This window comes from Drosophila elegans, unplaced genomic scaffold (assembly GCF_018152505.1).
Source record: "Drosophila elegans isolate 14027-0461.03 unplaced genomic scaffold, ASM1815250v1 contig_409, whole genome shotgun sequence".
Lineage (NCBI taxonomy): Eukaryota > Metazoa > Arthropoda > Insecta > Diptera > Drosophilidae > Drosophila > Drosophila elegans.
In genome coordinates, this window is record NW_024545796.1 from 1,075,858 (window position 1) to 1,089,174 (window position 13,317).

Sequence of the window (13,317 nt, forward strand, 5' to 3'; positions counted from 1 at the left end):
AAATTTAAAAAAAAAATAATAGGAGATGTTCAGGTATATAAAACTATTAACTAGGCAATCATTGTCTTCTGATTAAAAAATACGTTTTCAAAGTATGCGATCGCCGAACTAGTTAAGACAAGGTCTTGACCGGATGTAGCAGATGCAATGAGAACTGTTTTTATAAATAGTAAATTTACAGCAAAAATCATTCATTTTGATCAAGGAAAAGAATTTCATTATTCCATTTTTGGGGAATTAATGAAATAATTTCATATAAATCATTATCATATACAATATATACACATATGTGAGCGTTTTAATAGAACCCTAAAAAATCGTATGTGGAAAATGTTTAGTATGTAGGGTAAATACTAACGGATTCATGAAATCAAATTTCGTTAGTATTTATGAAGGTATATGAACCCAATTGGACCATCGAAGTTTTTTAAGATATAAAAGTTAAGTCAACAGACCCAGTAACTTACGATATAGAAGATTATATGAGTGTTCCTATTGAAGGGTAGTTTTATGAAATATGAAAATCATGCCTACACAGAAAGAAAATAGAAAAGGTTCTTACTCATTCCGATGTAATTCATGACGTTTCAGTTTGATATCGTCCAAATGTAAAAACAGTACCAAATTATTAAGAAAAATGTTTATATCAAAATGTAGAATCGATGCTGTTGTAAATTTCATATTTTAATATAACAACTTTATTATTGCATATTTGTTATTAAAAATAAACAAATTGACATTATTGTATATTTCATATTTAATTATTATTATTATGTACGTTTTAGAATAATTTAAAACATATAACAAAAGTTTACTAAGTAATTTCTTTTATGAAACTGAGTTTTCAAGATGTTGTTGTGGTTGAATCGTATATGCGGTTCCTGCTAATACTTCTTAAGCATAGACACATACACACATATACAGTCACATTTTGCCGGCCAGCATAGACACTCATACACACAAAACAAAAGACTTATGAAATTTTAAATACTAAAATTATAAAGTTAGTTACAACCATAACTTATCATCCACTTACATTTCAATTATTTATAAAGTTATAAAAACACTACTTACCTTTTCTTGCACTCCACTTGTAAATCACACTTGTCTTCTCACATTAAATTCAAATACCCGAAAAACAAGCAATGCGAAAGCCATTTAAGCGGGACAACACGTTTAGAATTTCGGAGTTTGAATTTCGTAAATGTACTTTTCCTCTAACTTATTCGATTTTTGTCGAAATCTTGCATGATTCTCTCTTTTTCAACTTGAGAGAGCTTTCAAAGAGAGAGAGAAATTTAAAATTTACCATTTTCCAACATGAACTGAACCTTTTTCAATGGTAAAAATTAAAATCTCTTGTAAATATCAAATGGACCACTCGTTATCGAATTGAACTATACGATTATTTTTATACCTTTCTCGAAGAGTAATAGGTTATATTGTATTCGTTAAAAAGTATGTAACAGGTAGAAGGAAGCGTTTCCCACCAGATAAAGTATATATATTACTGAACAGGATCAATATCCGAGTCGATCTAGCCATATCCGTCTGTCTGTCCGTCTGTATGAACGTCGAGATCTCGGAAACTATAAATTCTAGAAATTTGGCAAGAGCAAGTTTATTTCAAAACGCCGACAAATCGTGAAATTATATACTGTCACTCTGAGACATGTTAGATCTATCGGCAGTCCCATACAATTTTGAAATCGAGCTATTATGTAAAAGTTAGAGGGCTTATAAAGTTAGAAGTTATGGAGCTTATAAAGTACTCTGTCTTTCCTCTGCCCCTGCTTAGCCACTGATCGGCCGCTGCTAGCAGATGGGAGAGAGAGAGAGAGAGAGAGAGAGAGAACTACAGAACTATTGGCGGGGGGAGGTGGTGCTGCACGCTGTTAGCTTCTAGTGTTGGCTATGCAGTTCGACACATGGCGCCACCTAAACTCCGATTGTTCTGTGGGGGAATATTTAGTTTGAAGTTTTTTGGCTGAGTAAAGGATGTCTAATAGTCGTGGAACTCGACTATATCGCTCTTTCATGTTTTGAAATCAGATCTCCGTTTCACAACACTACATCATTACATCATCGAATTATTCCTTGCAGGACTACTGTTCTAAGTGCATCTTGTGCATGATTCTCTGTCCCTCTTTTTGTATCTTTTTTGAGTTTTTTGAGCTAGAGTTTAATTTAACATTTTAATTAAGGGTTTCAAGTCCTGCAAGACTACTGTTCTAAAGCGCATCCTGTGCGCGATTCTCTCTCCTTTTATTTGTGTCTTTTTTGATTTGTTTGAGCTAGAGTTTAATTTAACATTTTTATTAAACTTTAGGGTTTCAAGTTATTTTTAAGTATTTTTAAGTAAGCCGGGTTTTTGCCTCTTGCTCTCTTATATCTGACGAACGATTTAAAATAGTCGCAGGGTTCCATATTTCACCGTTTCATATTCGGCGATAAGTCACCGACGCTTGTTTGACACACATCATTTTTGATAGTGAACCTTTTCTTATAAGACTCTTTGCGGTCACACTGGCAGATACAACAGATCTGAGATATAACATGTATGTTTCAGGGAAAAGAAACAGAAAACAAACAAATCGAATACCTAGTTCAACTATCTTTGATGAATGATTAACACTTTATATTATATAAGTGGAGTTTCGGAAAGCAATTGTTAAGTTAGTTGGGTGTTTAATAACTTTTTTGACTTCGGTCCATTTAAAATACTTGCAGCAAAATAAATTGTTGATATGGTTTCGACACGGAAGCGTATTGCTATTATAATATGTGTGATCGTTCTATTAGTTTGTTTATTGAGAATATTTTTCTGGAATTCACCTATACCAATTTTGACAGTAAGTACTTAGTTGTATCATGCACATTTGTTAATGGATATACACGTTGAATGTGGAAACCGGAAATTAATGTGATACACATGCCATTTTCAGCTTGCTTTCGACGGAAAATTAACTCAATGAAGCTTCGCTGCTAAAAGGTACAGGGTAGCCTACAAAAATTTGAGTTTTGAGAAAAAAAAGGGTGGATATTCTTCAAATCTGTTTTTTAATGAATAGCTCCAGCTTTGCGGTTTATTTGTGGAAGATCCCTTCATTCACATGGTTGTCCTGGGAGGCCTTGCAGTAGGTCATTCGATCGACCCATTTTTACATTTTCGTAACTATTGTCCTTAATGGAGACTTTTATCTTGTGCTTTAAGTCGTCATTCATTTTTGGATCATAGAGTAAGAACTATAAAGAGGCACCATTTGCTCTACCCGAACCTCTACCCAAGCTCTACTGAGAGCTATGTATGTATGTTCGAGGCTAAATTTGATTTCCCACCCCACTTTTCAGTTTTTGGTTCGAACTTGGTATTCGGTCCCGTGGCGAACTTGCAACGGTACTTTTCGCCCCAGCCCTTAACAATAAGCGAGCAGTTCAGCCGCAGAAACTCACCGCGGGGCCAAATTACAAGTTCGAATCGAACGGTGAGAAACTATAAATTTCCCCTTTTTTAGTCTTGGTGGCAACACTGGGAATGTCACTCGGGAGAGCGGCAGAGCAAATGGTGCCTCTATACAGTTTCTTACCCTATGTCTGGATGGTTGGTATAGCACTTATCCTAAACTGCCACCACAAAAATTGTCCAAACGAAGCTATGAGCGGCCAGATGACATCGCTTTTCCGGCAGATTTTTGTTGGAAATCATCGAAGCTTAAAATAACATTTTTTTGTTACAAAACTTGTATATATACTAATTTATTTAATTGTTAGTTGGCTATCCTACCTGAACGTTAGTGTTGGTAAGTACCTAGGTTTGAACCTATGTACAACTTATCGGTATCTTGTACCATAACTAGGTAAAAAAAATGTTAGGCTACATTTTACCTAGGCTCAGATGTTATTTAAACTGAAGAATATGCAATTAAATTTTGTGGTATCAAGCTTTGATAACACAAAATCAAATTAGCTTGATACCAATAATTTCCATTTTGTATTATTTTTGCAAGTATGCTAATAAAAATAGCGTTATTTCACTGCACCTTGGAGAAAAGTTAATTTCATCGCAAATGCAAGATAGACACATGTTTCTTTTTAAAATGTTTCTACAACCAGACTGAATTGGCGGAGCGGTTCCGATTTCCAAAAAACACATCCACCTTCCGATTACAGCTGATCTGATCAGCAACGGGTCAACCATATTTGTTTATGTATCGATAAGCCACAAGTGTTCAAATCAGCTGTTATAGTGGATAGTGCATTCTAGGGTTATGAAAATATACAAAAATATCGTATCAAAGTTAATTATTTTTTAAAAATCTGTTAAATTGATAAAATATTTATTACCCGAAAAAATCAATATATCGGGAACTTTTGATATATTTTTTTTATTACATAAATTTATTTGAATCGCCAAAAAAAGCTTGTTTTGTTTTATTTTTCACATTTTTATATTTCTTTATTTCATTAAAGAAGAAAAAACAAACATTTAAAGTTACTTCTTTCTTTTTTATTAAATTCCTTATTAAATTACTCAATAAATATAAATTATGATCCCTAGGCCTAGTATTAAGAACGACAAAAAGCTATGGGAGCGAGCGAGATTCGTAATTTGCCACTCACTCAATTCCATATCTCAAAATAGGTTTTTTTTTTAATGAAGTCAAATAAGATCGAAAGACATCAAAGTTGCAATCGAACCATCACAGAAGATTTTCAATTCTGCGGCTATACATAGTAGTCTCCTATGCACATGCTCTTGGTGCGCATCGTCAGTACATGTAATGCCGCCAATAGTGATATATTTTTTAGAGACGCTTTAAAACTAAAGGAATCGTGACAAAATTAGAGATTTTTACTTTGACGTAATATTTAATATATATAGATAATGGTTAAAGCCGGTGAATTTTAATAATGCGATGGTTTATTAAGAGTGTTTGTCAGCAATACAATGGTAAATAGGATTTTCATATTCTTAGCTTTACTGCGGAACCCTTAGCTGGAGGAACATAAGTTTATATGGAACTTTTACTCAGGAACACCCAATTATTATGGTACAATTGGCCTGTGGAAATTTGGAAATTTCAATTTTGTGTTTCTGTGTTACTGGTTATTTTTTTTTTGGTAAAATTTAAAAAGTAAAATTCAATTTAAGTATCCTTGGAACCGAAGGATTCTTCATTCGTACGCGAATTTTTGAATAATGTATCATGGGTATTGGGTATAATAATTTCAGTCCGAAGTGTGCAATGCAGTGTTGGATACATTTCCGACCCTATAAAGTGTATATATTCTTGATCAGCATCACTAAGTGAGTTGATCTGATCCGTCCGTTTTTACACAAAGTAGTCTCTCATTTTTAAAGCTATCTGCATGAAACTTTCCCAAAACTTGTTTTCAGAACGGTCTAAAAATGTATGAGCGCTTTCCTGGCGTTGAAAGTTCCGCCTTTCGTCTGTTGCTAGTTTATCCCCTTAAATAAGTCTAATGTAGCCTAAGAAGAAGCTGCGCTCCTTACATTTTATCCTACGAGATCTAAAATACATTCAAAAATATATATTGCGTATTTTACGATCGCCAGCGCTGAGCGTTCGATAATTTATACAAATTAATGGTGAAGTAATTAATAATGGTGAAGTAAAGATGTAGACAAGAAAAGTCTTTTTGTTGAAATTTTTTTGTTATCATTGGCGACGCGGGGCCAGAAGGTACCGTATTCAAAGGTTGGCAAGTCGTAACCCAATTAATATGTTTAGGGGGTTTTCAATTTGATTGAAACGAAATTAATTGAATTCGTTTCCTTCATTTTAATAAATTTGCAAACATTAGAAATATTTTCAGACTATTAATTAACAAACAATATCTTAAAAATATCCTAAGTAGAGTACTGTATTGTATGGTAAGTAAGGATTATGTCAACTCCCACAAATCCCCAATAAAGAAGGACTTTAGACTCCCACCACGAAGCCAAGTTTTTATTGATATGATTTCAAATGGCTATACACAAATTACACTAGCTTACAGTCAAAATACGACTGCTGGATTACGTATATAGTATATACTATATACCACTAAAATTATTTTCTTTGGGACAGTTTTTGTAAAAGATTTTTTTAAGTTTTTGTCAGTTGTCTTTTCCAGTTTTGTTTTATATTTCGAGTTGTGGCCAACCGATCTTTGTGTGTTTTATAAAATGTTGCTGTCAATAGACCAATCTTAAGCATTGGCATACTGAATAGTTGGATTGGATACGTCGTTTAGTGAATTAGTGTGACATGAGGTGCTGTTTGGTTTATAAACGCAATCATTTGATATATTGTAATGTGCTTGGTTAAGTTTTGGGTGATCTACTAGTGTCATGAGACCCAGGGGTTGAACTCCTGCATAAATTAAACATATTAATCAATAATTTCTTGCATTTGACTTAACCGTCGTTTGAGGGCACGAAAGTGCTTGCTGGCTGTATCGATTGATTCTCCTAATAGACTTTAGTTGTTTTTAAACGGAAGGCGGACAACAACACGACCGTATATGTCCCAACGAACTGTATCCAGAAATATCTATTCGCACATGCGCTGTTCTGACAAGACTTCAAAAAACGTTTCTGTCCGAAGAAGTAAATCGGTACGCCGAGATTCATTAAAATATTGATCCATGCTGGTTCAATGTCATTGGAGCGAGACTTGATTGTAGAGGTAGTTCACTGCTTAATTTGGGTACGCGAATCACCTATGATACGAATTTATCGGTAATAAAATTCATCTGAGAACAGGAGTCTAATGAAGCCCGTCCTATTCTGAAGCAGCCGCTGGCATCCTTGATCAAGTTTGCTATATTGATGGGTGTGCGTTACTGCCTCAAAGATCTGTGGCGGATTTGATCGAGCTTGTGAGCCAACTGCGACTGATGAATCTGGACGGCTGCATCTCCATGAAATAAAGTGTGATGTGCGACATCTTTGCGTAGACGGGCACCTGTATACTTAATAACCCTTGCAAAGACAGTTGTGACAAAGACCTAGTCTTTTCACCCGGTTGAAGTGATGTTCAAACGATAGATCGAAAGGTTTTGTGGTCTCCGCAATAATATGTATTATAAGTTTGAGCTGTTCAACTAAAGAATACATTTTATCGGTACCGTTGGGGGCGTTGCCTGATTGAGTTAGATGTGTACGGATTTCCTGGATATTAAGTACCGACAATGACGCTCAGTCAATGACAAAGTTATTCCAAGTTGGAAGGTTGATGTAGTCTTAGGGATTCATTACACATTCGCTTTGTTTCTTGATCTACCTTGCTACTGATAATTAAGTGTGCATTAATTGGGTGATTTTGTGTTCATTGCCCATAAGTGCCATTGCGTTATCAATAAGACTACGTAGTTGTTTGTTGTGAATACGATTTGTGTAGCGACAGCTAGACAAATGTTCCAGTTATTAATGTATGCGTAGATTAATTAAGTACACATAATCGTGCGAATAGACGATTTGCTACTTTACTAATTATCAAGTCACTGCCCCAAGTTGGGCGCCAAAATGAATGGTCAGAAGGTTTTTCCTGGTCTTGTTTATTTATAAATTCAAATTTTTAAAAGTTCTGCTGCTGTCGTGGTCTTTATACAAGTGTGTATGTTTCCTGACAACGAAGATTATCGAAACGTAATGTTAGCTATGCCGTTTAACAAGATAGGATATTAATTATTATTAATATTTCTTCTTCTTATTCATGACGCGACATTTAAATTACCAATATTTTCAATAGACCCGGTACATTCTGAAGGATATTTTCTATGCAACTCTAAAATATTTCGGTGGCTGATGATATCCCGAATTGCAGCCTGGTTACCATAAATGCGGCCATGTGTGTGGAGTCCGCATCAACAGCTGTTGATTAGGTTGCGCTAGATCGATTTTGGCGAATATTGACCGGCCTTCTATTGATGTGGTTGGACTGCTCTGCTCGATTTTAATCCAGAAAAAATGAGAATTGATCTGCCCCTTTTAACGGTGTGGCATATTGAAAATTTAATACTGTTTTGAATTAACAACGCGAAAATATGTGACTGCAGTAGTTCGAGACGATTTATTTTGCATTATTTGTGAAGAAACTATTTCGAAAGCACGACGACTACGATGACGTTCGATTGATCACTATCGTCGCAAGCAGGTCAGGCTGATCTGGTCCGGGAGCGCCGCTGATGGAGAAGAAGAGAAGAGGGCCGCCGATGAGCAGATGTCCGGGGGTCAGGGCCTCGCCGTCGTTCGGGTCACTGCTTAGAGCGCCGAGGGGCCTGGAGTTGAGCACGACCTCCACGCTGGTGAGCAGAGTTCCGAGCTCCTCCGCGGTCAAGAGGTCTTGGCCTACCGTCCGAAGGAACAGGTGCTTTGCAGACTTCACACCTGCCTCCCATAGTCCGCCGAAGTGCGGTGTTCTGGGCGGTGTAAACGCAAACTCGCATCCTTTTTTTGATGCGAATGTTTCGGTACCGCCCCCCTGCTCCTCCAGGCGGGCTCGGAACTCTCTCATGTGGCGATCTGCGCCGACGAAGTTGGTGGCGTTGTCGCACCACAACTTCTCCGGAATCCCGCGACGACTCACGAACCTTTGAAATGCCAACAAGAACGCATCAGTGGTTAGGTCAGACACTAATTCTAAGTGGACCGCTTTGGACGCGGATACGATACGTTGTGCTGAAGGGACCACAAAAATCAACGCCACAAATATTGAATGGGCGGAGAACTCGAAGTCTATCAACTGTTACCCATAATTTGCGTCAAGACTTGCGGTTTGCAGCGAAAGCAGCGCATGCACGACCGAACTGTTCGTCGGCAGACTTCTTGAGCATTAACTAGCCATATTTTTTCGCAACTACGGGAATTTGGCTTCGTACGGTATAGGAGCATTCAATAACCGACCCCCAACTCGTAGCAATGTCGAGGAGCATCAATCTAATTAATTTTCCTGAAGAAAAGAGTTTAAATTTTTGCTACCGGTTTATTTTTCCGAATTTTACTTATGTCGTCCCTGAATTCGTGAAATTGGATAACTTCGACAATTTTCTCAAAAACGAAATCCAGTTCTCTTGGCGAAATACGGCTTCGACACCTTTTTACACCTTTGAATAAAACGAAAAACCCACGAGAACACTCTCAGAAGCTTCAGGTGCGACGAAAAGGACTCTAATTTTTGAAGCACATAATTTGGCTATTGCCGATTTGCGTAGCTCCATCGACATTACATCAACCGGCAGTTCGAAATGTTTATTTACAGGCCAATTATTTTCTGAGTCTAGCAAGAACGAAGGCCCACCGAACCAAATGGACGTTATAAGCTCCTCCACGTCATATCCTCGGGACACTATGTCTGCTGGGTTGACTTTCGTGGGAACGTGTCTCCAAATTGCTTTCTCCGACCACTCCTGAATTTCTGCAACCCGGTTCGAAATAAAAACCGACAACGACGAGGGATGGGTTTTAATCCAGTGTAAAGCAGTCACCGACAAAATATTTCGCTTTGTCGCGCGAAGATCCAGGAAAGAGTCATCCAACCGAAATTGAAAGTAATCTTTAACCGGTAACCGAACCATGCCAAGGGTCTTAGTTACGTCTGAGTCTGCCATAAGTGGCATTTCTGCGCTATCAGATTCGGATAACTCTGTGCAGTCTGAAAACCACTTTGCCAATTCAAAGCCTGTCTCTTGCAAGACCTGAGAAACTTCGTCTCGAAAGCTTTGCAGGACCTCAACGCATCCGGCGCCAGTCAACAAATCGTCAACATAAAAATCATTCTGAATAACATTTGCGGCTTTTGGATGAGTTGCTTGCGCCATCTCTCCTAGCCGCATTAAACACCGAATCGCCAAAAAGGGTGCTGGCGAAGTTCCATATGTAACGGTGTTTAACTTAAAGATTTTCAGGGACTCAGAAGGATCTTGTCTCCATACTATGAGCTGGAAGTTTCGGTCAGCTTCGTCCACCATCACTTGGCGATACATCTTTTTCACGTCGGCCGCAAGGGCAAACTTGTGCAATTTAAACCGAAGGAGAGTCGAGTACAGCTCCTCTTGGATAGTTGGGCCTACCATCAAGATGTCATTCATCGCTACCTGCGTGGAAGTACGGCTCGATGCTTCGAAAACTACTCTCAACTAACTTTGTGGCCGTAGAACGCATTGGTGCGGAATGAAATAGTGCGGAGAATTCGGAATTTTGTCATTGGTGGAGGACATGTTGCCCAGTGAAACATATTCCTCCATGAATTCAATATACATCTTCTTCAGCGAAGGGTCCTTTGACAATTTCCTTTCTTGCGACAAAAATCTACGTTTCGCAACTTCGTATGACGAACCAAGAGTATTTGGGTCAGATTTAAACGGCAAACGAACCGAAAATCTACCGGACGACAATCTTTGAGTATTTTCTCAAAGTGTTGTTGACAGAGTTGTTGCTCAGGAGTATGGACTTTAGCCTCGGGCGGCAAGTACTCCACAGACCAGGGTTGTGACAATTGACTCCAACGCTTCCTCCTGGCAGCTGAGATGTACCATTTTTTCAGCCCTTACATTATTTTCAGAGGCACATCTCCCTGACACCATCCAGCCGAGAACTGTCTTTCGTAAGATGGGGAATTCAGGCCCCTGCTTTATCTGGCCAATAGATAAAAGTTCAAAGAATGTATCAGCGCCGATAAGCATATCTATTTCTTCTTGAAGAAGAATGGATCTGCCAACTGAATATTTTCAGGCACCCTCCACCCGCCGGTGTTCACCACTTGATCCGGATGATAACCAGAAATATTTTTCATAATACAAAAATCTGACGACAACTGGCTGTTCCCTGTGATGTCAGGAATTGCACACTCTACATCTGTTCGATTTGCATTTTTTTACCGTGTGACCCTTTCTTAAGCAGTTAATGCATAAGGTGAACTGTTAGGGCTGCGAAGGAAGCGCAGTTTCCAATCTGATGTTCAGCTGAGTTGCAATACACGCATTGAACAGAGTCGTTCCTGGCAGCGACAAACGAAAAACTCCTATTTCCATTCTTCTTAGGGTTAGAGTGGGTCTGCTGAACAGTTTTGGGCTTGGAAGCCTCTTCCGCTACCATGTGTTGGTATCGCCTGTTGAGGGCCGCCTCACATTCGCTCCAAAGTGGAAGTATAATCTAACTGTTCTTCCAATTTACTTTTTGTTCCTGCATCGACCTTCCTCATTACAAGATGTATTAAATGACAGCAAGGAGTCATACAAGGCTGTGACGGTGTCGATGAGGGTTCTCAAGCTGTAGCTGAAGGCTGGGAAACTTTTTGTAGCTTAAACAGTGTCGATATGTTGTCAAAAAAAATAAGCAATCATTATCGTACACCCGCCTCAGGGTAGCAAGGGTTGGGATAATTTTATGCAGTGACTTGAAAGGCCCTAACTGTTCCTAAAGCATCTCCAGCTAAACACGAAATTAAATGATTGAAATTTTCAATTTCGTGTAAAGTGTCGTCTTTGTCAACGAAAGTTTCGAAAAGGCTTATACAATTTTTAAATTCTCTAATCGACACTCAAGCTCAACCGGGTTCACTGATAATTTAGCTTCTTTTAAGTGGCGATACGTTCGGTTAATACTTATCAAGCAAACATCTCGTTGGTTGGTTGGTTGGTTGCTCTTCGATCTCCTTGGTTGCTATTGCGTTAATTTGTATTTATTGTTGTTGGTATCGAAAAGGTTTTAAATATTTATTTTTATTAATATTATTTATTTGTTAAATAATAATTAAATAAAAAAAAATCAACGAGTAATATACCGACCGCACGCAGTGTAGGGGAGCTAAGTGCCGAGAGAGCACAGAAAACCATATTTAAATAGGGTTTTTATATTTTTTATATAAGCCCTGCGACAGTAATATGCCGCACGCACGAACTGTAGGGGTGCTAACGCTTAAGTTCAAGCGTACCGAAAAAAACGAACCAACGTTTAAGCACTGAAAATTGCACTGCTGCAGCGATAGAGAACGAAAACGAACAAAGATAACTCGAAATAGCGGCAGCGGTGTCGGTGTGCGTGTGTGTACACGGCTAGCGGCTCTTCCTAGGCAAATGCTAACGGAGAATGATACACTGACCGATAACTAAGGGCAACGAATATATAAGCCTGATGCCGAAAGGCGCTCAAAAATTATGAAAACCGCGGGAAAATTGGAAAACTCGGGAAAATTCTGAAAAGCGCAAGAAAATGTTTGGACAAGCTGCGGCGAAAGTTTTTGCCGCTAATTTTTGAGAACTATACTTTCCACATTTTGCACTTTTTTCCAGCTGTTTTATTTATACCCTAAATTGGTGCTCACTACGACGAAAATTGGGGGAATTAAGTTTGCACTAATTGGGTCGACGACGAATATTTTATTTGCTTGTTAATGGGCCCAAGCGATTTACATACAATAAAAAATATATTATTGTTAGTACATGCAAATTTTTATTTCTTGGTTAGAATTCTCACTATCTACCGATTTTTACACGAATGCAAAAAGTTGAAAGATGGGCCACAATTGACAAAACGCCACAGATTAACTTTCAACTCTTAGCACTCTATACCTGGATGGCCGACTTGATAATGGCAACTTCCTTTTTTACTTCCATTTGGCGGCAGCAGCAAATTAAGTTATTAAATTTGCAGAAACGTCTGGGGCAACTCAAGGAACGGCAGAAAATTTCCAGCGACGAAATATTGGTGAATTTCATTTTTATTTTTTTTGGCCGAGCCGACACGAATAAATTGCTTTGTGTTTTTGTTGGTATTTTTTATAGTTTTCAACCGAAAAAATTAAAACAACTCGCGAACTCTACTGCTATCACGTCGGGGTCACCATGAAAATTAAATATTGTTTTGTATTAACAACGCGAAAACTTGTGACTGCAGTAGTTCAAGACGATTTATTTGGCGTTATTTGTGAAGAAACTATTTCGAAAGCACGACGACCAAAAAGAGTGGCTACGATGACGTTCGATTGATCACTAACTTTAATATTTCAATAATTTTTCTTAGATCCTAACTAATGCTACGGTGGCGAAAGACGGGGCTAATTCGCAAGAGCGAACGGACGAAAGCTTTATTGGCTCCCGCTCTGCCCTACAACTAGTGATTTAAAATACAAGCGCCAAGTGCGCAAACACATATATTCTACAGGATCTAAAATACCTTGTGTGCACAGATGATCGAGTTCATCTTTATATGTTTTTAAAGGTAAATGGGATGCCACGTGGAGGCAATTCCTTCGATTCGAAATCCCAGAGGCTCGAACCAGTTACAGATGCTACAGATAGTGTATAGTTGTG

The 13,317-nt window shown here is 38.2% G+C and overlaps 1 protein-coding gene across 8 annotated transcripts in view; it reads left to right on the forward strand.

The window, feature by feature from the left end:
• The first annotated feature begins 2,539 nt into the window (after positions 1-2,539).
• LOC108148487 (gamma-interferon-inducible lysosomal thiol reductase) overlaps positions 2,540-13,317 on the forward strand; it is a 162,471-nt gene continuing 151,693 nt past the window's right edge. For 7 of the 8 annotated variants that reach the window (XM_041708887.1, XM_041708890.1, XM_041708893.1 and 4 more), the window contains exon 1: positions 2,540-2,852. In XM_041708887.1, coding sequence (XP_041564821.1) covers positions 2,748-2,852 — 105 coding nt within the window. In that variant the 5' untranslated portion in view covers positions 2,540-2,747. Of the gene's footprint in view, positions 2,853-2,973; positions 2,993-13,317 lie in introns of those variants that run through there. The other variant, XM_041708889.1, reaches the window with a different exon arrangement.